This window comes from Pagrus major, chromosome 21 (assembly GCF_040436345.1).
Source record: "Pagrus major chromosome 21, Pma_NU_1.0".
NCBI classification, from domain to species: domain Eukaryota; kingdom Metazoa; phylum Chordata; class Actinopteri; order Spariformes; family Sparidae; genus Pagrus; species Pagrus major.
The window spans coordinates 8,673,306-8,697,882 of NC_133235.1; the positions used below are offsets into that span (position 1 = coordinate 8,673,306).

At 39.1% G+C, this 24,577-nt stretch overlaps 1 protein-coding gene across 1 annotated transcript in view; it reads left to right on the plus strand.

The window, feature by feature from the left end:
• slc6a9 (solute carrier family 6 member 9) overlaps nucleotides 1–24,577 on the plus strand; it is a 62,062-nt gene that overhangs the window by 20,791 nt on the left and 16,694 nt on the right. The window contains exon 2 of the mRNA XM_073491324.1: nucleotides 22,645–22,801. Within this exon, the coding sequence (XP_073347425.1) occupies nucleotides 22,645–22,801 (157 nt within the window). The remainder of the gene's footprint in view (nucleotides 1–22,644; nucleotides 22,802–24,577) is intronic.

Genomic DNA, 24,577 nt, shown 5'->3' on the forward strand with positions numbered 1-24,577 from the left:
GGACGCATCTCAGCAAGATCTGAAAACCTGTGTGAAACAGTAAAAATTAAATTGCGAGGAAGTAATGATAAAACTTCTCAGTCACTGTTGAAAAAAAGACACCTACATGAAATGCTGCTGTATAACTATAACACATGACAAATATGATGATACTGCAGAGTGGAAAAGATGCCATATAACATGTTAAAAGCTTGAACACCTGCCAACTGTTTTTTTTTCAGCCTATTGTCTTTAAAGCAACAAAATGTAACTTCCTGGATAAGGACATTAATTGTTGGGTCTCAGCCCCAGATTGTCAAATACTGATGCTTTGGGTTGGCAGCTATCTATCTTTCTCCAGGAAGTGACTTTGCTAAGCAATTTTGACACTTTTCATTTCCCTAACATTTCCCTAGCATCTAAGTTATAATGGGGAGGTTCGGGAAAAATCCCTGTGGGTCGTTACCATTTCTGGGTGAATAATGTGGGTTGACTCAAGGGTGAAGGGGTCTGATAAAGCTGAGCGAACGCCATCTTCTTATACAAACACATATACACACTCTGTTAACAGCTAAACCAAGCTAATGGTAGGGCAGTAAATGAGCGGCCCCTCCCAAAATGGTACATCTGACTTCTGATGTCTGGACACTTCGGTCAAGTACTGCAGTATTCAACATACGCTGTTGAATATGGAGAAAAATAAAAGAAGCAAAATGGTGCTGCTGAGTAAATACTCACTGAAAAAGAAAGATAATCAATGTAAATGTTGCTAATTGTCAAGCTTATGTTAGGCAACACTTCAAATTTAAAATGTCTCCAGTCTTCATTTAATCACTAGCTACAATTGAGCAGGCATTACAGATGTACCTGAAAGCACCTGACAGAGTGATGCACAAGCTTCATCGCAGCTTTGAGGTTGGTTTAACCTCAGAATCTAGTTAGTCTAGTTATTATATAGAATTTTTTTCTGGTTGATTATTATTAATAATTATAACAATAATAATAATAGCAATAATAGTGATAATAGTAATGATACTCTATGTAATTGTAATAGTTTTTCATGAAAGATTTAAAATGAGAAACATGCAGCTGCCTGGTTGACTCGTAGGCTGCCATTAGCCCCCCAGCTCCCACTCCACCCAGGCACTTTCCTGATCTCTGTCAGTATTCACAAATACTTATCCCGATTCTAAAATGACCCAATGTCCGGCCTCAAAAGCAGTTTTTCTGACTGCAAAAAATACAGAAATAAAAAATGTCCGATCAAAGCCCCGTTCCTTCATTTCCTCTGTCATTACACGGGTCATCTCCTTCGTCACAGCGGTAGACCAACCTCACCGTGTTAGGACAATAGTCTGAGGTCATGTGTGATTTCAAGGCATGCTTGACTAATAATTGGAGTAATAAGGAGTTCAGATGGATCTAGTAATTGCTAAGTGAGTGCTGGTGATTGGCTTTGACATCCTTTTACTGAAAGAAAGGATCAGATCGGATACCATTTCCATTTCCAGACGACAGCAGCAGTCATTGCTGTGACATTTCAGGAAATTATTCATCATTTCATCATTTCATTGTTCACATATTTGAGTGTTTTTAAATTCACGGTAATTGCACATTTACATGCAATCTCCATACACTTTGAGACCATTAGGCTGGATAGTAAACTACTTTCTTCTTATTTTTGAATCTTAGCCGATGACTATTAGTCTGAAATAGTCATAACTCAAAGAAATGGCTTCAGCAGACTGACCCAAATTATTTCTTTGTATATAAGCAGATTTTCTGAATCATGGGGTGCCTTGCCAAGAAGCTAATGAGGCTTGTTATGTCGAAAAGTACAAATTCTTCTGCTGTAGTGGCATTCATCCAGAGCTTTTTCATTTAAACACCTACCTTTTCTGTTTATGTCTCCTATAAGAACGTACACAGACATATTTAGCCCATCTGCCCTGGAGGCTGTCATGGTTTCAGTATCGGTTTAACAGAGTGATGCTTCATTCTTCTTAAATACCTCATGTTAGTTTAAACACAATGACAGAGCATGTGTTGTTCTGGCAGGAATTTAAAAAAAACCATGTCATCAGGAAAGTGTTTTGCAACTTATAGAAATGGAATTGACTGTGAAACATCCATGGATGTCATATATAATGTTATGGTATCTGCTAATATACACTTCAGTACATTACATATTGCGTAGGAAGCCAGCAGGGGCCCACACACACACACACATACACACACACACACACACACACCCACACACAAACTCTGCCCATCTGGGGGCAGGTGTTGCAGTTTATGGAGCGGAAGTGCAAAGTAGCTGTATTTACTCACTGCGCTAAGGCTTAGCAAGCAAGGGAACAGACACATGTGGAAAAGAGAGCCAGAAATAGATATAGAGAGTATATGTGTGTTTGTGTGTGTGTGTTCGTGTATGTGTTTGTGCCCCTTGTCCATCTCCCAGTGGCGACTCCAACCTTCGGTCTCCCTCTGACTTCACTAAGTTAAGCTTGCGGGCTCACAGCTGCCTTGCAGAGGCACACAGTCATACAACGCACAGCTATACAGGCACGGTTGGGTGGATGGATGGTTGCGGGGTTGACTGACGAGTTAGAAGAATTAATGATGGATAATGGCTGGCTGGAGAGGTGGATAGGTGGTAGCTTATGACCCCCTTTGTTCATAAATGGGCGTAGATATGCCAAAATCTCTGATGGGGGAAAACTGAGTTCGTGTAGTATTTGTAAACAGAAATGGCTTCAGGCTCAGGGGTTGTGAAGTTGGAGGTGCTGCTTAGAATATTAATTATTTTTCCTCAACATAGAAACATATTTGCCACCTGAATATTTAATGATGCTATAGGTTTATGTTATGGCCATCAGTTTGAAATTCAAAATTATGTTTTTTGAGTCAGTTTGGTATATCAGAATGCTAAAACACCCATGAGCCTCAGCCTATGTAGAGGAAGCCTTTCAGAGGTGCAAATCTGAGCTGTACTAAATTCAGAACTCTTTGTTGTTGCAGTTATGTTGCAACACTGTTGCCATAGTTTCCAAATTATTGGAAAACTAAGCCAGAACCCGAAAGTGAACCAATCAGCCAACCAGCATCTCTAAAGCTCACTAAATGAATTATTCTATTGTTTTAAATGTGTGTTTAGCCAATTTCAGGCCTCATGCTAAGCTTAGCTAATGGACAGCTGGCTGCTAACTCTTGGTAAGAAAGTACATCACAGAAAGTTATAAGTTTCTTCTGGCTTTTATTCACACATGCTTATATCTTTGAGTTTTTAGAATTGAGCTTGTCACCTTTTGTAGGTTTTGAAGTGCTATAACTGACAACTAAAGTGGTTTGTTCATAAAATGATCCTCAGAATGTGCTTCTTACTATGGTGGTGCTAAAAATGATGTGGATGGGGTTTCAGACAACAGCTGGGGGCAACAAGGAAAGGAGAGGGGTCTTTGGGGTTAAAGGGCTCATCTTTGAGGTGGTTCAGCATTGAGCGTCTTATTTTAGGTCTTCCTGCAACGAAAGGCAGTTATGTAATTGTATCCATCAGAACACTGTCTTGTGTGTTGTCACTCCTGTTTTGCTTGAAATTAAACAATAGAGAGAATGTAAGGAACATCAAAACAATGGTTTCAACATTACAAAATGTAGCTTAGTCATATCTTACTTGAACCTCATGCTCCATTTCACAACAATGAGTAGAAGCAGCTACAACTGTTCATTCAGTATCATTCCAAGGCTGTCAAGAGTTGCTGGGATAGCTTTGTGTTAGGAAGAGGCCACCAGGTTGAATAAAAAGCTCACCCAAGATTTAAGTATTCCCTGTATATATGCATAGAAAAAGGGGGGAAAAAGTGTGTCTCATCCCTACATGGAATCAACATACACGGACACATGTAATAAGTCTCTATGAGTAAAATGTATATATGGGTAGGTGACACGGTGGTTATTAGCCCAGCTAGAGTTTCTGTCCTCAGGCAAAAACACCCTATTGAAGAATGTTGGGGTCATAGTAAAGATGAACTGTCCAATGGACACGAGCTTTTATGGTAACTGAAATGACTTATTCAAGTTGTGCCAGAGTCAGTTGTAAAAATGCTGCGCTGCTTATGTGTCCTACTAATTAGAGTTGTCCTGTAAGGCAAATTTAGGGAGTGTTAATTTACTCCGATAAGATTTAAAACTTGTACAACAGGCAGAACTGTGCCTGAAGTCAGAACAAGGTTTTGAATCTGCAAGTGACAAATATTCACAGAAAAAAAAGTCTTAAATGTCATTTTCCCCTTTTAAATTCTTAAAGTAGTTTATGAAATATAATATATACATTTACAAGGTTATAAATATGTATTAATTTAAATGTCTTATTTTGTGCACTTAACAATTCTATTTGAAAGAGCAAATTTATTTAAAAGCATTCCTCATTAAAATAGTTTTTTGCTGCAAAGTAACAGTGAATGGTCTTTACTAACAGGCTGACTTACTGACCTACTCTTCATTGTTCAAATGCGATTTTATATATTATTTTTGTGTTACTCTCATTTGTTAGTCTCACATTCTTTGGGAGACGGCTCCTTTTTCAAGTCAGGCACATTCACTGACTCTGCCGACATTCCAGAGACTGACTGATTCATGACAGATAGCATTTGTTCATCTTTTAAAGACAGTCATCTATACTGTGTACTGCTGTTGTATTGCCTTTGCTGTTAGCCTTCAGCGTATTCTGAGTGAAGCCTGTATTACAGAAATATATATATATATTTTTTTGATAGGTTCATTTATTCAGGATTTGCTGCCAATATTTATTTGGTTTAATGGAATCTGATTTGCAGTCCAATATCCATATTGTAAGTCGTATTTTTGCCATTGCATCTGTCATGTCACGCACTGCTTCTATCAGCAGTCTAACTGAATTTGTCAGTGGCATGTCTCATTTACAATTTCGTTCTTATTTTGGGGTTTTGAAAGGAAGTTGGCTGCCTGTCAGTGCAGTGGTGAAAACCTGTTTTTTTTCCTTGCTTTGAGCATATTTGGGATACATGATTCTAATATTATCCAGATTTCTGATTGTCTGCCTCAGTTTAGGTATGGTTTTGATTTCTGCACTGAATGAGTTACCTCAGTTGCTTAGTTTCTGGCTGCCTTCCGATGCTTACCATTGTACTTGCATTGGCTTATAGCAATTCATGGATGAATAAAGAGACCAGCGAATAAATGTATCCTACTAAATTTAGTGATTTTTTTTACATGTGGCTTGGGTTGAGGACATGTGTACACATTGAACAGACAGTGATCAGAAACTTAGATCAGGTGTTTATATACATTGCACGGTATCCCAGTTTTATTCTATGAAACAACACAAAAACCCAATAATAACCACAATACTAGTGTGCATGTAAGTATACTGATAGACCTGTTAGTGCCATCTTTCACTGTATTCTTATTAGGGGTGTCACCATTTTGATTCTAAATTGAAAATCAATCGAAATGCGCTTTCAAATTCCATCATCGAACTCAAAATCAGTATTAGCAATACAAAACGCGCCCCCACCCCTGGGCGCAGAGTAACATGCATCCAGCGTGTGTCCAGAGGAAAATAAATAACTGTAACAATGACACAGATAGCGTACCTGAAGCCTGGAGCTGCACTTCCAGACAGTTATCTGTTCACAAAGACGATCACTGACTGGTACCGGAGGTAACTCTGACAGCTACACAGATGTTTCAGAGATCCTTTATTGATTTATTTGGGAAGATGGTTCACTCTTGGGGGAAGAACTGAACAGAACTGATGACAATGCCGGAGATTCTTTATTGATTTGCTCGGGAAGAGGGTTTACTCAGGACAGGTTTGAGAAACTGAACTTTGTAACAAACTGAGTTTCTATCTTTTGTTGTTTTTTGTTGAATCACTGAGGGTGGTGTTTTTTGTTGAACTCTAAAATCTTTGTTTTTGCTCAATATTATTTGAACTTGCCTAACCCTTACCAGCAAAAAACTGAAAATGTAAATGGCAGTCTTCAGGGTATTAAACCAATGATCACTTAATCTTTACAAATCCAGTTAATAATATTAACACAAAATCTACACAGTTTGACAACAGAGCAGAACCTAAATCACTGTGTTGTTAAAACAGTCAACATTCTTCAGTAGTTAAATGTGATGTACTGCTCTAACCTGCAAACATTTAAAGTGCAGTGGTGCAACTTCCCGACAAAAGGGAAACTTTAAGCAAAACTGTGAAACGAGGTGAGGAGAAAAGGCTGATGAGGCTTATTCATCAGCTTTGTCATGGATTTGTAGGAAGCAAAAACCAGCAGAGAAAAGAGCTGATGATGAGGCTCGTTGAGGCAGCATGCTCCCCGCGTTAGCAGGGAAAAACGAGTGGGGGGGTGATAATGCTTGTCGAGGCTGCATATGTGTGGTTCGTGTTTGTGTGTTTTTGCACACTCTTGTTGAAGCAGCACACTTGGAGTGCGAGGATTGAGGGCAACTCCACAGAGATGATGCTTGTTAATGCTGCCTCGAGTGAAGAGGGCTAAAACAAAGAGGAGAAACAAGGACAAACGAGAGAGGTGGAGAAAGATGGATGATGGTGTCTGATGTGTGTTTGTATTTGGGAGAAAGAAAATAGTAATGCACATACAGTAAATGTCAATAAGTCATCCTTCACATCAGCAGTCACAATTTATATACCGTATAGTAATTGGACAAAATAAGAGGAACAGTTCTAGATAATAGTATTATTTATTCCTGTATTGTTTCACTTAAATAACCCCTAACCCTACAACTTAAGTCAAAATCAAACAGGACTGTAACCAACAATTATTTTCATTACCATTTGGGATTTTCTTGAATAATCAAGTAATACAGAAATACAGAGCCCAGAAAGTTGTATATATACAACTAACAATATATTTGTGCCCACGATTTTTTAATTCTCGCACTCAAATTAATAATTTTAATTTAGCATATTTCATTGCTGTCATACCATGTATCTTGTCATGCATGTACAATTCACGCTCTCACTATGAATTGCTTGGATTTAATAAAGATATGTAGATATACTTGGGTTTTTGCTGTGAAACACAACACTGTCTTATTTTTAGATCCATTAAGCGTATTTTACAGGATAACAGACTGTTTTACTCTAAAAGAAATTGATGACACTGCTGATGTCATCCAGTTCATAAAAATTCAGCTTTACTTTGGACCACCTCTCCTTTGTTGTCATCATTCAGCTGACTGAATGCGTTGCGCCAAATGCTTTTGCTACGCTCTACAAGACGGGAGAAAGCAAAATATATAACATGAGATTCAATCAAAATACAAAAAAATATCCATCAGAATTTTTCAATTTTGGTCATAGGGCTGGGCAATATATCAATTGTATTGTGATATGATAAAAGTGTTGTATTTTCCTTGTTTTAAAGGCTGCATTACAGTAAAGTGATGCAATTTTTTTGACTGTTCTTTTTCTAATATTTGTCTTTACCCACCTAGTCATTATATCCACATTATGATGAGTATTTATCAAAAATCTCATTGTGTTTATATTTTGTGAAAGTGCCAGTAGTCATTCCAACAGTCGTGTCACAGTATCGATATTGAGGTATTTGGTCAAAAATCCTGATATTTGATTTTGTCGCTGGAAACAGAGAATATTTGGCATTTTTGCTTGATAAATAACTTAAAAAGTCAGTTGATTATCAAAACAAATAGACAAAGAAACAGAACAGGCCATGAAACAATTTTAATTTCATCTCCACAGCTGATATCGTGGAAATATAACAGCTTGAGCCCAGAATTCACACACCATTTGCTCTCACTACTGACCTTATTGGATGCCAGTGCTACGAGTGTGCCCTTGCGTATGCTGAAAAATATGTGCACCTGTGTGTGTGTGTGTGTGTGTGTGTGTGTGTGTGTGTGTGTGTGTGTGTGTGTGTGTGTGTGTGTGTGTGTGTGAGTCTACATGTTTGTGTGGGTGTGGGGGTGAGAGGGATGCAGGTGAACAGCTTGCGAGGGCCTACAGTTCCGCAGGCCAGTCTCGCGCATCACTTGACAGCCATACCCGATGAAGGCCTACGCACAAATGAACTTGTTAAGCAAATGAGTGAACAAGCGAGGGAGGGTGGAGGGGTGGAAGGGTGGAGGGGGTTCACACGGCTGCAGCAGCTCCAGCTAGACCTGCCTGCCTGTCTGCATACATCAGCCATCACTGCCCCTTGTCCCTCTGTCTCAAACTCTTTTCCTTTTCCCTTTTCCTGTCGCTGTGTCTTTCTCTCAAAGAGTTCTCCGTATCCATCTCTATTTCAGTCTGTCTCTTCCCATCTCTCTCGTGCACTCGCGCTCATGTAATCCCATTGTTTTATTAGAGAACAGCCTATTTCTGAATTGGATTGGGAGATTATCTTCACGATGCTTTAACAGGGTGCTGTCATCCTATGCTCACAGACAAAAGACAGTAAAAATGACTTTAAGTTGTTACCAAAAGTCTAACAATAGATTCATGGTATTAACATGGATCTCGCATGTGGCCACAATTCTAGAATTGTGATTATCTTTCCCGAAATAAAACGCTCAGATCATAGTACCTGCATGCACATGTGTGCATTCACACATAAGCAGGATAATCTATCGCATTTAAATATCTTCACACCCGTATACACATGAAAAAACTCCCACAGTTACACACCCACATCTTTGTCCATTCACAAGTTTAAAGTTTAAATCCGTGGAGATTCCTGACATCAAATGTCCACCCCTTCCCCTTTGCCCTTACCACACCCAGCCTTCCTGGCCATTCTTAGCCCCACCCCCTTTCTCTCTTTCAAAGACCAAACCTAGTTCACCTCCCCCTCCTCCTCCTTCCCAGGCAGGCATTTGAGGATTCCAGCCTTGTCATTTTTGTGCTATAAGTATCACGGAGACAGAGAAGTTAGTCAGTCATCACACTATTGGGGCAATTTGAGGGGTTGATGCTGCTCTTGCATCAAGTATCTCACCATGGAAAATAATGTCAAGGTAAGGAGCTAGATGACACAGAGGAGGTTTTACAGGTGGGGGAAGTGTGCTAAATGTAGTACTTGATGATATATGATTGGAAGTTGTTTAATGTAACCATGGACTGCTAGTTGCTTCCTTAAAATCTGTTCAGTTTTCTTGTAGGTAAAATATACCAAAGATAATAAAGAGATTCCTTACTTTTATATTATAAACTGTCCTCTTTTATAGCTGAATGACTTGCAGGTCTGTTTTTGCAGCCATGTGATAACTGTCTTACCAATCCACTGATCAATAACCAAGAGACTGACTAGTTGGTTGCCTGTCATAGCTTGCTGATATGCAGGCAGACTGACCTGTTGTTTTGACGTCTGAGGTTTCTGTCTTGATCGACTTAAATGCCTACAGTGGATTTTGCATAGATCAAGTTGAAATGGATTGCACTTCAGTTTGCTATCAGATTTCACTTACCCAAGAACATTTGTGTGGAAATGATGCCAAAGAAAGAGAAATGGGACCTCAGTCAGGTAGCAATGGACTGTGTTGAGATTTGATCACCCAAGTACCATTCTGGAGATGCATAAAACCTCCCAATGTGTTATCAGTGCAACTTAAGGGCTGCATTTAAATTTGTTGGTAGAGCTGTCTACTTGTAATCACAGGAAATGACCACACTGGATGGAAGATGGGGTGAAAAGCCTGATGTCATAGAGTAGAGCATTTTGGAGAGTCTCTCCTCCGAGTCATGGTGTTGCACTCGCTTGCACAAACAAAACAGACTGTACATGCTTGGCCAGTCCCTACTTGAAGTGGGCATACTCATCAGTTTGTGGGTTTTTTAAAGCTGCAAAAAATGTTGTTGGTACCCCAGCCACTTGCAACCCTAACCCTAACCCAAACCCTTGGAAAAGTTTTGGATGAAGGGATTTCACATGATGTTTGACAATTCAACAATAACTTTGCTTGAAGGGCACTAATGGCTTGGGATAATTGTCACCACTCTAATTTGCATTTTAGGTTTAAGTAAGAACCGGAGGCGCCTGCTTTGAGCAACTTTCTCAATGTATGGAGTGATGTAACCTGTAAGTGACCCCTAGCTTCTGGACGGCCATCTCTCCCACCCTTCATCTGACAGGGCTCAACTCTCTCTCCTCCTCCTCCTCCTCCTCTCTCCTCCTCCTGACACCCCATCCATTGGTTTCAATTAATCAGCCGTGGAGGGGGATTTATTCAGTCCCTGCCCAATGGGATCCTTTGGTATGTGGCCCCAATGGTAGCAGGTTGAGAAGCCACGGTCTACACTGTCTTTAGGCCTATTACTCTCACCTCACAGCCCACTCATAAAGAGAGCTTTGAACGGCCTGTTTTTGGGGGGATCCGGTGGGCTTTTTGTCCCATAATAGCCGAGTGGATTCAGTCACTGCAGACAGACATGTTTACTAAACTCTGTGTAGGTGGAGTGAGGGAGATTACGTGTGCCACTTTGAATAACCGGGGCCTGATTATTTGGCTGGGGAAAGTCTGCAAAATGACAACATGTTTTTTGGTTTGACTCGCAGGAAAGATCTTTGCCTTTGATCTGGGTGTTATTTTGAGCTAATTGGTTTGTTAGACATGGCGGTCTCATGGGTGGCTCCTGTAAAAGAGTGATTTAAAGAGTTTTCACACTTTCTGATTACATATATTTGCATGTCTTGTGATTTGGATATGAAAGAAAACTGAGCGAAATTAAATGAAAGGCATGGCACTGCATGAAGCACTGGGTGCTTACGCCCTGAGTATTCATGTGGAGGAGACAGTTGAATAAACATGTGCATCCAACACAATTTGCTGTTGTTTTTCACATCTGGTATTACAGAGAGCTCCTGTCAGCGAGAGACACAGAATCTGTCTTTAGACCCCTCTATTGTGTCCTCTAGCCAAGGGTCATTCTCTAAAGCTCTTCTCTGTTAAAAACACATTGATCTCTCTTGAAGTAAAGTATATGAGAAATGTCATGGACAGCTCAATCCGATGGAGAACACCAGACAGATTTAACTTTTCGAAAGCAGCCACTTTTTTGTTTTCCTCGGTTCACAGACTACCGCTTCACCCTGACATGTTTGAGACAGTACTTCCTCTGCACAGACTCTTTATGTTTATTGTCAAGAGGCTCTCATGACTCGGATGCAAGAGAAGCACATACATCAAACTGTGATCCGTTTCAGCATTGGCAGAGCTCTATATAGCACCTTAAATGCAGTAGGAGTGCATTGAGATCATATTACTGGAGCTGCATTTGGAGCTCTTGTGAATATAAATGAGTACCTGACTGTATTAAAGGTCAACTTTGAAGTGTACAGGTAGTATTAACAAAGGTCTATTTTTCAACAGAGGTACCTAATGCTGTCACTAGATCTCTCACCTCAAGTAGTATTGCCTGTGTAGTGTCCTGTTTTAAGCAGAATTTGCAAGATAAGATCAACCTAAATGTTCTCCTTACCTGTCTGTTTGCAGAACAATATCCCAGTAAGGTAATTTGAACTTTGAATAATGCCCAAAGCAAAATTTTAATACCCATGTTCTGCCTCGTGACCAGCTAATTAATGCCTGTTTGAAATATAATACATTTGTCCCTCAAGATAGCACATTACACAACACAGTTTGTTTGAGGATACACATGCTTTTTCAAAAAATTCTGCAGGTTTTGGATCAGGTGTGATCATTCTCTCACGCTCTCTCACGCTTATTTCAACCCCAACACAAAAAAAGGAGCAACTTGGGTTGAAATAGGGATGCGAATGGAACTAAACTGAACTACAAATGATCTGGACCTTATTTTAACGTGTTTGATTACCAATTCAAATATAGCAGTGAATACAGGTTGTGGATGTTCTCAGTTTCTGCTAGAGCTATTGTCGGACGAGATTCAAGATAAGTAGAAGTGTCATATGTCAAAAGATTTAGTTTAGTAAAAATGGGTCGTTGGGTTAATCATAAATGTTCTTATCTCAAAACATAACTAACCTCTGTTTATATAGTTGGTTGTTAGTGTCTAATGATGATCCAGGGTTTGAGCCAGAGCACACCATTGCAACAGTGACCCCTTTAAAACCACCCTGCAGCTAATTGTCCCCAATAAAATCAAGTTCTTTGTGAAACCTAACATTAACTCAGCAGCTAAAGGGGATACTCAGCTGTCAACAGGATCCATTTAGCCGACATCTGATACGTATCTTTCAGTTTAATTGTCAGACATGACTCCATCTTTTGAAAAACTGCCTCGAAGTCAACACTTGATATAATTCCACTTTTGAATGTGATGATTCTAAGAATGAAGAAGCATTTTTAATTATAAAAATTGTTGCTTTTGAATGTGTGCGTTTGTGCATAAATCTATATGTGCAAGTGTAGATGCTTTTGTGTACGTGTGTGTTGAGCCTTCACTAGTATTCCCAGAGAGTCACTGAGACGTCATAGACATGTTTAAAGATAACAGTGTAATTAACTGTGGAAATCGGGTGTGGAGGTACATATGTGATTATGCCTAAGATATTAATATCACACTCCTGCTGTACCTTAGTGTAAAATCCTGTTTATCGCATCCTTTTTCTCGTTAGTCTTATTCTCCCCAACCCCTATATCTGACTCTTTTAGACACATTTCACCTCACAAAAAAAACATTTTTATTGTTTTTACACTGTCAAAACAATAGTATTTGTCTGAACTTTAAACGTTCATGGTTAGCAATATTTTTATTATTGTAGAAGTAAACAACCTTGACTTATCTTAAAATGTTGCCTAGTAAAGATACACAGCAGGTTTCCATCCCATATCTTTTCTTCAAACTATGAAAAAAAGGATCTCAGGAGAGTTTTAACTCTTAAACAATGCGTGCTGGGAAATCTACTAATTTGCTGATTATGTTTCTTAGGTAGATGAAACTCTGTACAGTTTATTCATCTAACTCATCATCTCAAGTCTAAAGGACTTCAAGTTAGAAGAACTTTTGTTTGCACACTCTGAAGTGGTCTGAAAATAAGCATTTTAAGTGTAATTAACTTTAAATAAATAAAACTTGTATACATAGTTTAAGTCAATAAGAAAAGAGCCATGGATTCAACTAAATTCCGGTATGAGTTTTCACAGTGTATCCACCCACAAAGCCAGAGGGAGATTTGCATTTGCATTGAGACAGCTTCCCCTGAGAAGCAGTAAGCTGTCATTAAAATGCCATCGCCCTATAGGAGGTGTTGTTAAATAAGATTCTGTCAGACAGGAAAAGGCACACACAGTCAGCAGGTACATGATATTAACAAGTCACATTTTGTAGACAAGATTATCAGGCCAATGTACAAAGAATTTTTGCGTTCCTTTGTCAAAGCTCTAAAGATGCACTGTGCAAAACATGCAAATTACAGGGAAGTGCTCATGTGTTGTAAATTCAGTTTCAATTGCCTCCTTCGTTTGTAATAATTTCCAAAACACATTTTTGTTATTTAACTTAAAGAAGTATTTCATTGCTGGAAAGATGGCCCTGGGCTGTCTATGCTATAGAAATATTTTTTGAATTGGTGCAACATGACCAGAGTAAACAGAGACAAAGAGCTGTGGTACTCTTAAAATATAGAAAACCTACAACAACCAGAATACACAGCACGGGACCAATAAACACTTCTGTTGATGGTTGACCTACTGCGATTTGGGTGGTCCTTTTCTTTTTTGTTTAACAAGCAATATCGTATTACAGCTCAACAGTACACTAAAATATGTTTCTGAAGACAATTTTAGGCAAGAAATAAGCAGTGTAGTTACAGAATCTTAGTTTATAGAGTATCAGCACAGCATGGTTTTGACAGGCACACGTGCAAAATGCAAAACTAAACTAAAAACAATATTTAGTTGAAACAACAGCCCTAGAATCCCCTAGATGACACGTGCAGTAGTGTGTGCTCTGCTGGATCCAGGCAAAGTGGAGTTTACCATTGTTCCTTTGCACATACTACCATCATTTTAGTGATACAAAGCTGAAATCAGCAAAGTTTCTATTTAAGTTCAGAGATCATTATCAAAGGAGGGGAGAGGAAGAGAAAGTTACATCAAGTGTGTGTGCTGAAGTAAGCTCGAAGGAAGTTTGTAGTTCTTGCTACACTCCAGTGGTCAGTGCCTCTTACAGACATGGCTGCAGCTGTCAGGAGATGTCAGTTTGAAAGGTTCGTGCTGCTGTCTGTCAAACTGGTCCTGTGTGTTTTAACACATGTGTGAAATTGTGTGTATATCCCCTATTGGTGTGTGTGTATGTGTGCAAACTCTATGCAGTCTGTCTCCGAAGCTAAAGTGCTCTCTTTGGACTGTTAGAGGAGGGAGGATGAGCGTAAGCACAGGATGGGAAAAAACTGAGCAAAAGCATTAACTTATATTTTTACTCATTGTCATGTTACATTTATGGCAAATTTACAAAATAGTGAGGTTGTGATACTGACACCGACATGTGTCTTCATGCCCTCTAACAGAGCTGTGCAATACATGATATCACAGTGTTTTTTGCATTATTAAGATGTTTAATACATGATCGCTGATGATTGATGACATTTAAACAAAGCTAATGATAATGACCTGAAGTACACTTTTATTTATAAACTGTCTGTGCTGTCAGAGCTCCATTAGAGCAGTCTGCATAGCTTAAGGGAGTTTTGATATGCATTCAACCTCCCTATCTACAAACAGAAGTACATTTGTTCCCCTCAAATTACACCTGCAGGCCTTTGTGGAGTGACACGTTTTTGGGTAAATCGCACTGATCCCACCTTATGTCAATTCCAGTCTGAGCCTGCACAGCCCAGATCAGCGCTTCTCTTTACATTCACACTCGAGGCACTGAGCTGGCAGTCTTTTGATGCTCAGCTTAGCAGAAGGAAGAGTTAGGGACTTTGACAGACTGTTGGTCTCAAACCTGTGAGATTAAGATTTCAGAGTAGTGAATCACTTGCCCGCCAGACTGCTCCCTCCAAGGATGTACTGTTCGGGCTAAATATACAGTAGTAGCAGGCTCAGATTATAATGAGAATGAGAAATCAGGAACAAAGTTGAACTAAGACAATTTTATAATTTATATAATTATATAAATTATTATATATATAATTATTATATTAGTTGATCAAGCCGTAAAGGAGTGAAAACTGATGCTTTTCTTTTTTTTCATTGTCACAAAATATGATGTCATAAATATACTGTATGTATATTTAACAACACTAACTGATTAGAATTCAATACGGTATATAAGCAAATGTACACAGTATGATTACTGTCAGGTTTCATAGCACGGTATACTTCAAAAACGTTCCCTGCAACCCCAGCCCTACATATCTACCATCTACGGAGGTATGGAAATCTATAAGAGCAGCCAGCTAATCATAGGCTTTTTCACACTGGCATTTCTCAGCAGTCAAAAAAGTAAAAGGTGAGTGATGCAACCTGTTCGATTGTGCAGACTAGGGACCCAAATTTCAAGCAAGTTGTTTTATTGATAGTCAGCTGCCTTAGCGATTATTGGTTAATAATTAATAAAATATGAAATATATTCAACGTTTTCCCATCAGCAAACTGTTTTAACCACTGATTTGATCTATGTGTGTGGCAAAAATAGAGTAGGCCACCTTGAAAGGATAGATGAAGTTGACACCAAGTTACTTGAATGACTTGAATGAAGTTTTAACTTGTCTGTCGCTATTCAGCAACTGGCCCAACAAAATCCAACCTATATTGAGGCTACTTCAATGGCTTAAAAGTGATAATATCAGTTTATATGGGCTGTCTTTTTGTATTTTTAAATACATGTTTATTCTGTTAAATACTTAATTAAATTTACTTAGTTAAATTAATCCATTAAAGCTTAATCCTTTACATCCCTAGTGTAGACACAAATTATCTTTTTGAATACCAATTTTCCTCTGAAACTTTATTTGACAATAAATGACAAGATCACATTCTGTGCCTAATATCCCAGTTGGGTCCACATTAGCTGCATCATGCAGCACTGTGATGACATACAGTACCTTACCACTAAAGCCTCACAACTGCCCTACCACAGTCAACACATATTGGTCTCTGTGTCTTCGGCAGATAAACTTGTGTGTTTGTCCTGGAGACGGGAGAAAGCTGTGTTTTAAAAGTCTCTCTATGTTCAGCTCACAGTACTTTTGTAGCTCTTTGTAGTAAAAACTCATGGTTGTACTTCCAGACTTACTATACTGTTTGCTGAATGCTTTCAACCATCACATCTCAGTCAAGTTACTCCTAACGCCAAGTGAACCTTTCCTTTGCATTAAAATCTGTCCACTGGCAGACTGCCAACATGCTTTATTGTGAAGTAGTTAAAGGAAATTCACAGGGTTTGTCACAAAGCAAGTGTAGCTTCATTAGCAGAGCTGTCCTTCAATAAAAACAGTCTAATCAACCAGATATGGAAATAATTTATTGTCTGTGTATCAGTTTTGCATATTGCAGGGAGAATTAGTGCAAACAGAGACAGTCACAGTGAGCCACAGGGCCGCAGGTGTCAGGCTCTTAAACACACAACCTGCTATAAAATCGTATGTTAAATGCTTGGAAACCTGGATCTTTGGACTGGATTCAACAGTTCTTTGTCGCAAACCATGGATTTTCATCAGTCTATGTTTGAGTATTGAAAACAAAAGGCTGTGACTGAAACCAAAAGTTATCCAGACTATCAGATTAAATTGTGATTTGGTTCATTAGCCTGACATTAGTCTGACCTTGTTATCATGCTAGATATTTTCTCTTTGGTTTGGAGAGCCTAGTTTGCCCTGAAGAATCAGCAGTGACTAACTTTGCCTCTGGTTGTAGTTGTTTTTATGCTGATTAAAGAGTTGCTGTTTCCGTGAGTCAACTCACAATGACTTAACCGCATCAGTGTCACGTTTGTTATAATAATGTGGTGGATTTTCTTTTGTCATTGTTCTGGCTTTAGCATGACATCCCCATTCTTAACTCAGCCTACACAGCTTTGATTGGCAGCAGTAATTTGCAACATCAGGTCGTTTCCTCGCACTCACCTTGACATGTTTCACTAACAGGATACATAAACCTGTACATGAACATGCAAGACTCCTGTCAGACTTGCAAAGTGATCTGCAATTTATGAGCAACAGTTATTTGTGAAGCGAGACACCATTCAAGATCTGCCGTGCTCATAAATCACAGTGAAATGTTGTTCCAGATCACTCAGTCATTGAAAGGAACATGTCTTGCTCTAACTCTGTGTTTTAGCTGCTTCTTCTGTCTTATTGTACTCTAATATAGCCCTGGAGCTGCGATAGCGCACCCAACGCTGTGACTCGAAAGAGACCTTGGAAAGAGAGCAAAGTTACAAACTAAATAGAAGGAGAGATAGGGGGAGGCATGTGTGGTCTTATATAAAGCCCAGATGGTCCCAGAGAAGCATGTGACAGAGAAATGGAGGGATATGGAGAGAAGAGTGACTGTCTGTCCGTCTGACTGACTGACCAGAGGGCTCGCGGGAGCCGACACCAAAGGCTACAACACCTGGGCGGAGAGAGGCAGACATCGGGGTCAGTCATGGGAGAGAGGGATGGTATAAAAACATCAACATTAACTTTGGGTTTAGCCAATATACAGTGTTTGATACCGCTCTGATTTCTGCTGGATCGTGTTGATCTGCTGTGGAGTCAAGATCAAACCACTAACCCTCCGATACATCTTTTAATTATCTTAAATCTGTGATGTTCAATTCTGTCTATGTGTTCTTTTCTGTTGATAGTGAATTTGCTGTATGGTGTTTGGCATTTTCTCAGTCTGTTGTCCACTTAACGCTACGCCAGTTTTCCCATAAAACCAGTTTAAAAGCCACAGAAAACTTGTGGATCATTCTCTGACTGTAGCTGGATGGATCAACAGTAATAACACAGCAAGAGCTTTTCAAGTTACAAGAGATGTGATGTGTGATAGCTGCGCTGCTTTCTGGGCCACGAGGCTGCTCTCGTTGGAGAAAAAGTTATGTATGTACAGCTTTGTTTTTTAGGATGTTTTGGTTTTTGGGAGTGAGTTTGAAGATTTGGCACTTGATATGCAGCGTGTTTCTTTAGAAATGTATGTGGTTTATTGGTCATATTTATGGTGGAAAATAGTGACGCACATACCCAACTTATTCCCTTTCGATATGGATCTTGATACGATAGGACTCAGAGTGAGTACCAACCCACTTTAAGGAGCATAGGCTATAGTGATAAATAAGACAATGTGATGTGAATTTGATAATTAGATTTAGGGCTGCAAGTAACAATTTTTATTATTGATTAATTTCACAATTATTTCCTCATTTATTCGATTTGATTAATCCTTTTATCTAATAAATAAAGGAGAAATGAGAAATGTCCATTATTAGTTATTTTTTATTAAACCAACAGTCTTAAACTATCTTGTATGACAAAAAAATGGAAAATTTCTGTTTTGAGAAGCTGCAATGAGTAAGTGTTCAGGCATTTTTGCTTATAAAATGAGTAAAATGGAATGCTGACCATGAAACGGGGACCTTTGTTGAATCTCTCTTCCTGGTTTTCTGTCCTCTCCACGGTCTGTACTAAATGTCCCCCAAAAATATTGAATTAATGAAAATTCATTGAAATCATTGAATAATTACTAAAATAATAAATTGATTTTTCAAACATTTGCTGATTAAGTTTCTGTCAATCAACAAATGAATTAACTGACATCGGTCACATCTGTCCAACACCTGATCCACTCAAGTAGGTCAGCATCCATTCCACCAGAAACATTCTGGTTCAGTCTGTGACAGCGAGAAAACATCATCATTATAACAAAATTATTAACATTTAATCAATTATATACTTTTATAATGATCATGATCTGTGTTTTAAGTTGAAAGTGTGTTTCAGTGGTGTAGGTATGTTATTGTAAAAAAAACAAAAAACAGTTCTTTAATTGGCTTTATGTGCTGGCCTTTGACTCCATGCCTACAACATTTCATGGTGACTGACTTGATGTGCAACTGCACAGGCAGTCATTAATTAAAACAATCAAACTCAAGCATCAGAGTAGAGAACACCTTATCAGAGTTTTCTAATGGTTACAGATGTCCTATCCTCAATTTGATGCCAATGGCAGCATTATGGATGTGGTCAACTTAATCCAGTTCAATCCAGTTGAGCAGAAGCTACGATTCCTGGTAAATAATGATTACTCCTGATCAGTTATGAGGCTGAATACACGTGTTTTTAAATGCTGCATTAAGTGCACTGCACACTACACAGTGCCTGCTCTTCACTTCGAGTGAACGTCCTCTGCACGTGTGCTCTTCTTTTGAAATCACTCACTGAATTTAAAGTCAGATATAGCTGACACTGACTGAACATCAGGTTGAGCTTTAGAGAGTGTACACCAAACACTCAGGGGTCATTGATATTCCCAGTGTTTTCTCTTCTTTCTGTTTGTCAGGTTGTAGACCTCAGTCAAGCTGACAACCTGCGTGTTTATGCATGTGTGTGTATCGTCTGAAGGCACACACCTGGTTACTGATAGCGAAGTCAGATGTACAAGATGTACAGCTGGTTGCAACAAGAACACACACAGCTGCACACTGTCTGTGTCTCCGATGCTCATTTTCCTTCCAAAGTCAACTCCAGACGGAGACGTCTTAATGTGCAGCCTGCTGTGATGGCGGGCTCTCTGCTGGGGGGTCTCTCCTCACACACTGCTGTGACCGAGGCTTCACTCTGAGCATGTCCTCACCAACAACACATGTGTTTGCTGATCTTCCTGTCTGTCCCACCTGCAGCCTCCACTCCTGCACAAAGAAAGGTCAAGGATGCTGGAGAAATGCTCTTTGTTTCGCCCTCCTGACATGCAAGCTCAGCCGGACACAAAGACAAACTACAGAGCTTTGGGGAAAACATGGCAGCTGTTTGTTTTCTGTGGTTGTTGCTGTTTTGGTGTCCGATAGTTTTGCTCTCTCTCATTAGTCACGCTTGGCTCTGCCTCAAAGTTGAACTACAGCACCATGGGGGCGAAATGCGGAGGATTGTTTTTAGTTGTTGTGGTTGTTTCTGTTGACATTTTCTGCTGATGAACAAGATCGCGCACAAACTGTCAGAGGCAGTGCATTCTTTTGGGAGAGGTTGTGCTCAGAGTGTATGTATCTGCGCGATATCCTCAGGACTTTCAGAGAATTGAATATAAATGTCACTCTACTGCTCTTAGAAAACTCTCGCTGCAACAACTCGTTCACAGAAAAAATGCTGTTAACATCAAATCCCATCATGGGCAGTTGAGTCTTAATATTTAGCATAGCTGACAAGGCATGCTAATCGTTCTGTGTTAATCTTCATAATTCTGTGTCACGCTCTCTATAGGCACATACTGTATACTGACTTTTGTCTCATGAAACATTTTAAAAAGCCAAAGAAGAAGTGTTTCTATGACCAGTATTCACATTTTTGTCCAATTGAAAGCCTTTACAGTATATTGAAAATATAAAGCTGTACATTCATTGAGCCTCAGAAAATCAGGCTCTGCTATACACAGATAACGTACCGGTAGACAGTATGAATGAGTGAATGTAGTTATTACTGCTGTGCCATGCATTCAACACCATAAATCCTTACAAGCCAGAGCCGGAGTGCTTCATCTTCAATTTCAAACATAAAAAAGTCCAAAAGTAGAAAACCAGCTTTCACAATCAAGTCTTCACACCTTCATTTTCAACAACAGAATTCAAAATAAGCCAAAATACAATGAATCCTGTTAATACTAGTTAAATAGTCCATCTTGCCTTCTTTTCCAGGCTTTTGCACCAAAGTAAGTAAACTTAAACATGTAAAATGAAACAACCATCTCAATTTTTATTATCTGTATTTTTGTTATCGTACACCAATATAGGTCATAGTTTAGTAAAGCCATTTCATGGAGCGTTACCTCTTATATAATTAATCAATTAGACTTTGTTTGTATTACACTTTTCAAGTAACACAAACGACCACACACACACACACAGACCGACACACACATACAGAGCAAGCAATAAAGAACATAAGTTGAAGACCTGAGAAAGCGATATCATGAGTAAAACACACAATTATTGTTTTATTATAAAATTATATATTATTATTATTATTATTATTATTATTATTAATAAAATGCAGAAATAAAATGCTATAGTTAATAAAATACATAAAATAGGGTCAAAAAGTCATCACTCTCTCCACTACAAATGACAACAACACTTCTGAACACATATCTGAATACCCTATCATGTCACCCTCCCACTTTAATGACAGCATGCACCAGAGCCAGCACGGACCCCACAAGTCGCCCCAGCACAACCTGACAGTGCCCCAAAGAGATTCCCGCGATGCCACTGAATGCCTGGCCCTCCCAGTCCCCAAGCGCCCCCCAAAGGCCCAATGGGGATTGGGGCCAAGGCCAGGTGACTGTGGAGTCTGAGACAGCCATGACCCCCAGGCCCCCCTCCAGTCCTCGAGCAGCTCCCGCAAAGCTCCTCATAGTTTGTACAATACAAAAGAAATTGGGACTTACTTTCCACTTCTTGAGAGAGCTTGAGAGAGAAAAACGCATTTCTTTAAACTTTAATAAGAGCTTACATTTAACTAATTATAATTGTAACAATTTATTCCTGTAGTTGTGCAGCATAACCACCTACTTCAAAACTAAGCAGAGCTCTTTTGCCCATGAAGAGGTGTGTGATTTGCTCCACATACTGTAAATACCTTCCTATTGCTTTTATCATCTGCCATTTCAATTAGGTGATGCCACAGTTGGATCATTTCACATTGTAGTTGTACCGAGCCTGGTACCCATCTGTCTAACATCACCACGATCATTAGATGATTTCAGTTCGTTAATGGCTTATCCGAGAGCAGCAGGTCAAGTCATCTGTCTTCTTTACAAGAATGCACTTATGATCAACATTAGCTGTGTTTAGTTTTCTGCAAGGGCGTGAGTATCTTCATGTGCACCCACAAAAACACACAGACAGACAGTCAGAGACAGACAGACAGTTAGCTACAGATGGACAGACAGTTAGATACAGATAGACAGACAGTAAAATACAGATAGACAGACAGTTAGAGACAGACAGACAGACAGACACAGCTGAGGTTATGGAGGAGGTCAGCAGAGAGGGACCATCTGATGTCAGCAGATGGAGCGATGGAGGGAGGGAGGAGCGGAGAGGAGAAGCTCGAAATCAGGACGACAAGACCAAATGCTTATCGGCTGTTCTTAAGGCGCTGATTTCACTTTACATCCTGTCTGCTCCAGTGCGCCCACCTTATGCTAGACTTTGGGGCAGAGGAGACAGTATTTAAAGAAAATATTCAATAACTGTGAGTGCGAGCATGGTTCGTGAATAATTCACCTCCACATGCACCCCAAAGATGTTTTGTTATTTACCATCACTCCATGATACTGATGAAAATAATCCTTTAAACACAGTCGACATCAGAATCTGATCCGACCAAATGAAGCAAATAAGGCCTATCAGCTCTTCTCTGTTTATTAAATTAAATGTGTTTTTAGGTGTTGGACTTGCTGCAGCAGCACTATCTCAGAAACACATTTGCTCCATCTGAAGTCACCTCCCTGTCTTTGTCTTTGTTGTAGAACGGAGCAGTTCCAGGCGAGCCAGTGAAGAAGGATGAAAACTCCCGGAGAGGGAACTGGGGCAACCAGATTGAGTTTGTCCTCACCAGCGTGGGCTATGCAGTGGGCCTGGGCAATGTCTGGAGGTTTCCCTACCTCTGCTACAGAAATGGAGGAGGTAAGCCTTTCAATGTAGAGTTGAGCTACTAGTGGTTGGCTTTATTAAAGTGTTAATTTTGTCAGCTATTTTTCATTTTTATTTTGTCTTAGCTATATTATTGTGTCAAATATCCTTATTAGTTTTCATCATATTAAACTTCATCAACTTCATCCTGTTTTTTTGTTTAGTTGACCAAGAGTCCACGCATTTTATCTACATCAAAGAAAACAAACTATTTTAGTCTAGTTTGAGTCAAAAACTGTTTTCAGTCTTTTTAGTCATTTTACTCAATTTAGTATAAGTTATTCATTTGATAATATTGAACATTTCTGCCAATCTAATCTAGCACAAACCATTTATTTTATCAATTTCTGATAAAAAAAAAACACAAGTAGAATGTTTCAGAGTGCAGTTTTGCAGAAAGTGTCTGGTCTGTTGGTCTGATGGTATTAATTCAATGAATGCATCCAGAGCCATTTTGATGTAAATGTGTTGGACCGATAAAGACAGTGTTTTCAGGCCTGATGTTTCCCTTTAACTGCTTCAAATTGTACTCCATGTTTTATGTATTCATGTGTGTATTATTCCCTGAGTAATTAACGCAAATGTAAAAAAAAAAAAAAAAAAAAAAACGTATCTGCTAATGTAAAAGAAAGTAAGCGAAAAACCTGCGCCACCTTCATCCGGATCGGCACCAAAAGTTGATGGGGTCTATTCTGGGCCGAGGCACTTCCTCCATCCAAGTTTCATGGAAAACTGTTGACTCGTTTTTGTGTAATACTGCTGACAAACCAACCAACAAACAAACATGACCTCCTTGGTGGAGGTATGGCTTTTAGCCAGTTAGCTCACTAGTTGCAGACTGAAGCTCCCACTGCTGCTTTAAAAACACTTGCAATCTAGCTGAAACATCAGTGTTTCCCATGCAGTAGTCTACATACTAAACTACATTTTAGTCTTTTCTTCTGTCATCAAAAATATTGCATGTTAGTATAGTCTGAAATTAAAAAAAATAACACTAGAGCCGACCGATACTTTGTTTTTTGGGGCTAATGCCGATACAGATATTTGGGAGTTAAAAATTCTGATTTGGATTTATTAGCTAATATACACACATTGTTTGCTATGATCCCGCAAATGTGGTTACAAAACAGTTGTGACAAAGACTCGTAATGGAGGCAGAATATTTTACAGTTTAAGTTGTCTAAAATGACATCAGTGCACAACAGTAAACTTCAATGGGAATTTGAGAATTATAATCATAAGCATAATTTTCTGCATTATAATCTCTGAAATCTGAAAAATATATATTTACAGTATGTAAAAGGAAGATGAACTGAAATTGATTCAAAATACAGAACAGACTTGGTTAACTTATAAATGTGAGGTTATAAGAGATAGAAAGCTAATTATGAAGATTGAGAGGTACATTTTGGTGAATTCAGGTTTTTCCTTTTTGTATTTTTCATTTGGGGATTTTTATTTATACGCTTACCTTCAACAAGATGTTCTCTGAGGGGATGTTTTTAAGTTGAGTCCTGAACGAATTATGTGTCAAAACAGGCTGTGTAGTGAAGGCATGTTGTCAGTCCAGCAGCTTTTAAAAGTGAAGAAATTGCCTTGTAGATCTGTAAACGGCCTGGAAGTAAGGAATTTAAAGCTCCATGTACCAAATGTAATGTTTTGGTTTACTGGTGTTTACAGTTGATTCCCAACAGCTCTCATTTAAACCTAGTACAACTGTATGGAAGAATAAGCCTGGAGAGAACAGTGGTACAACATATAGGAAATAAC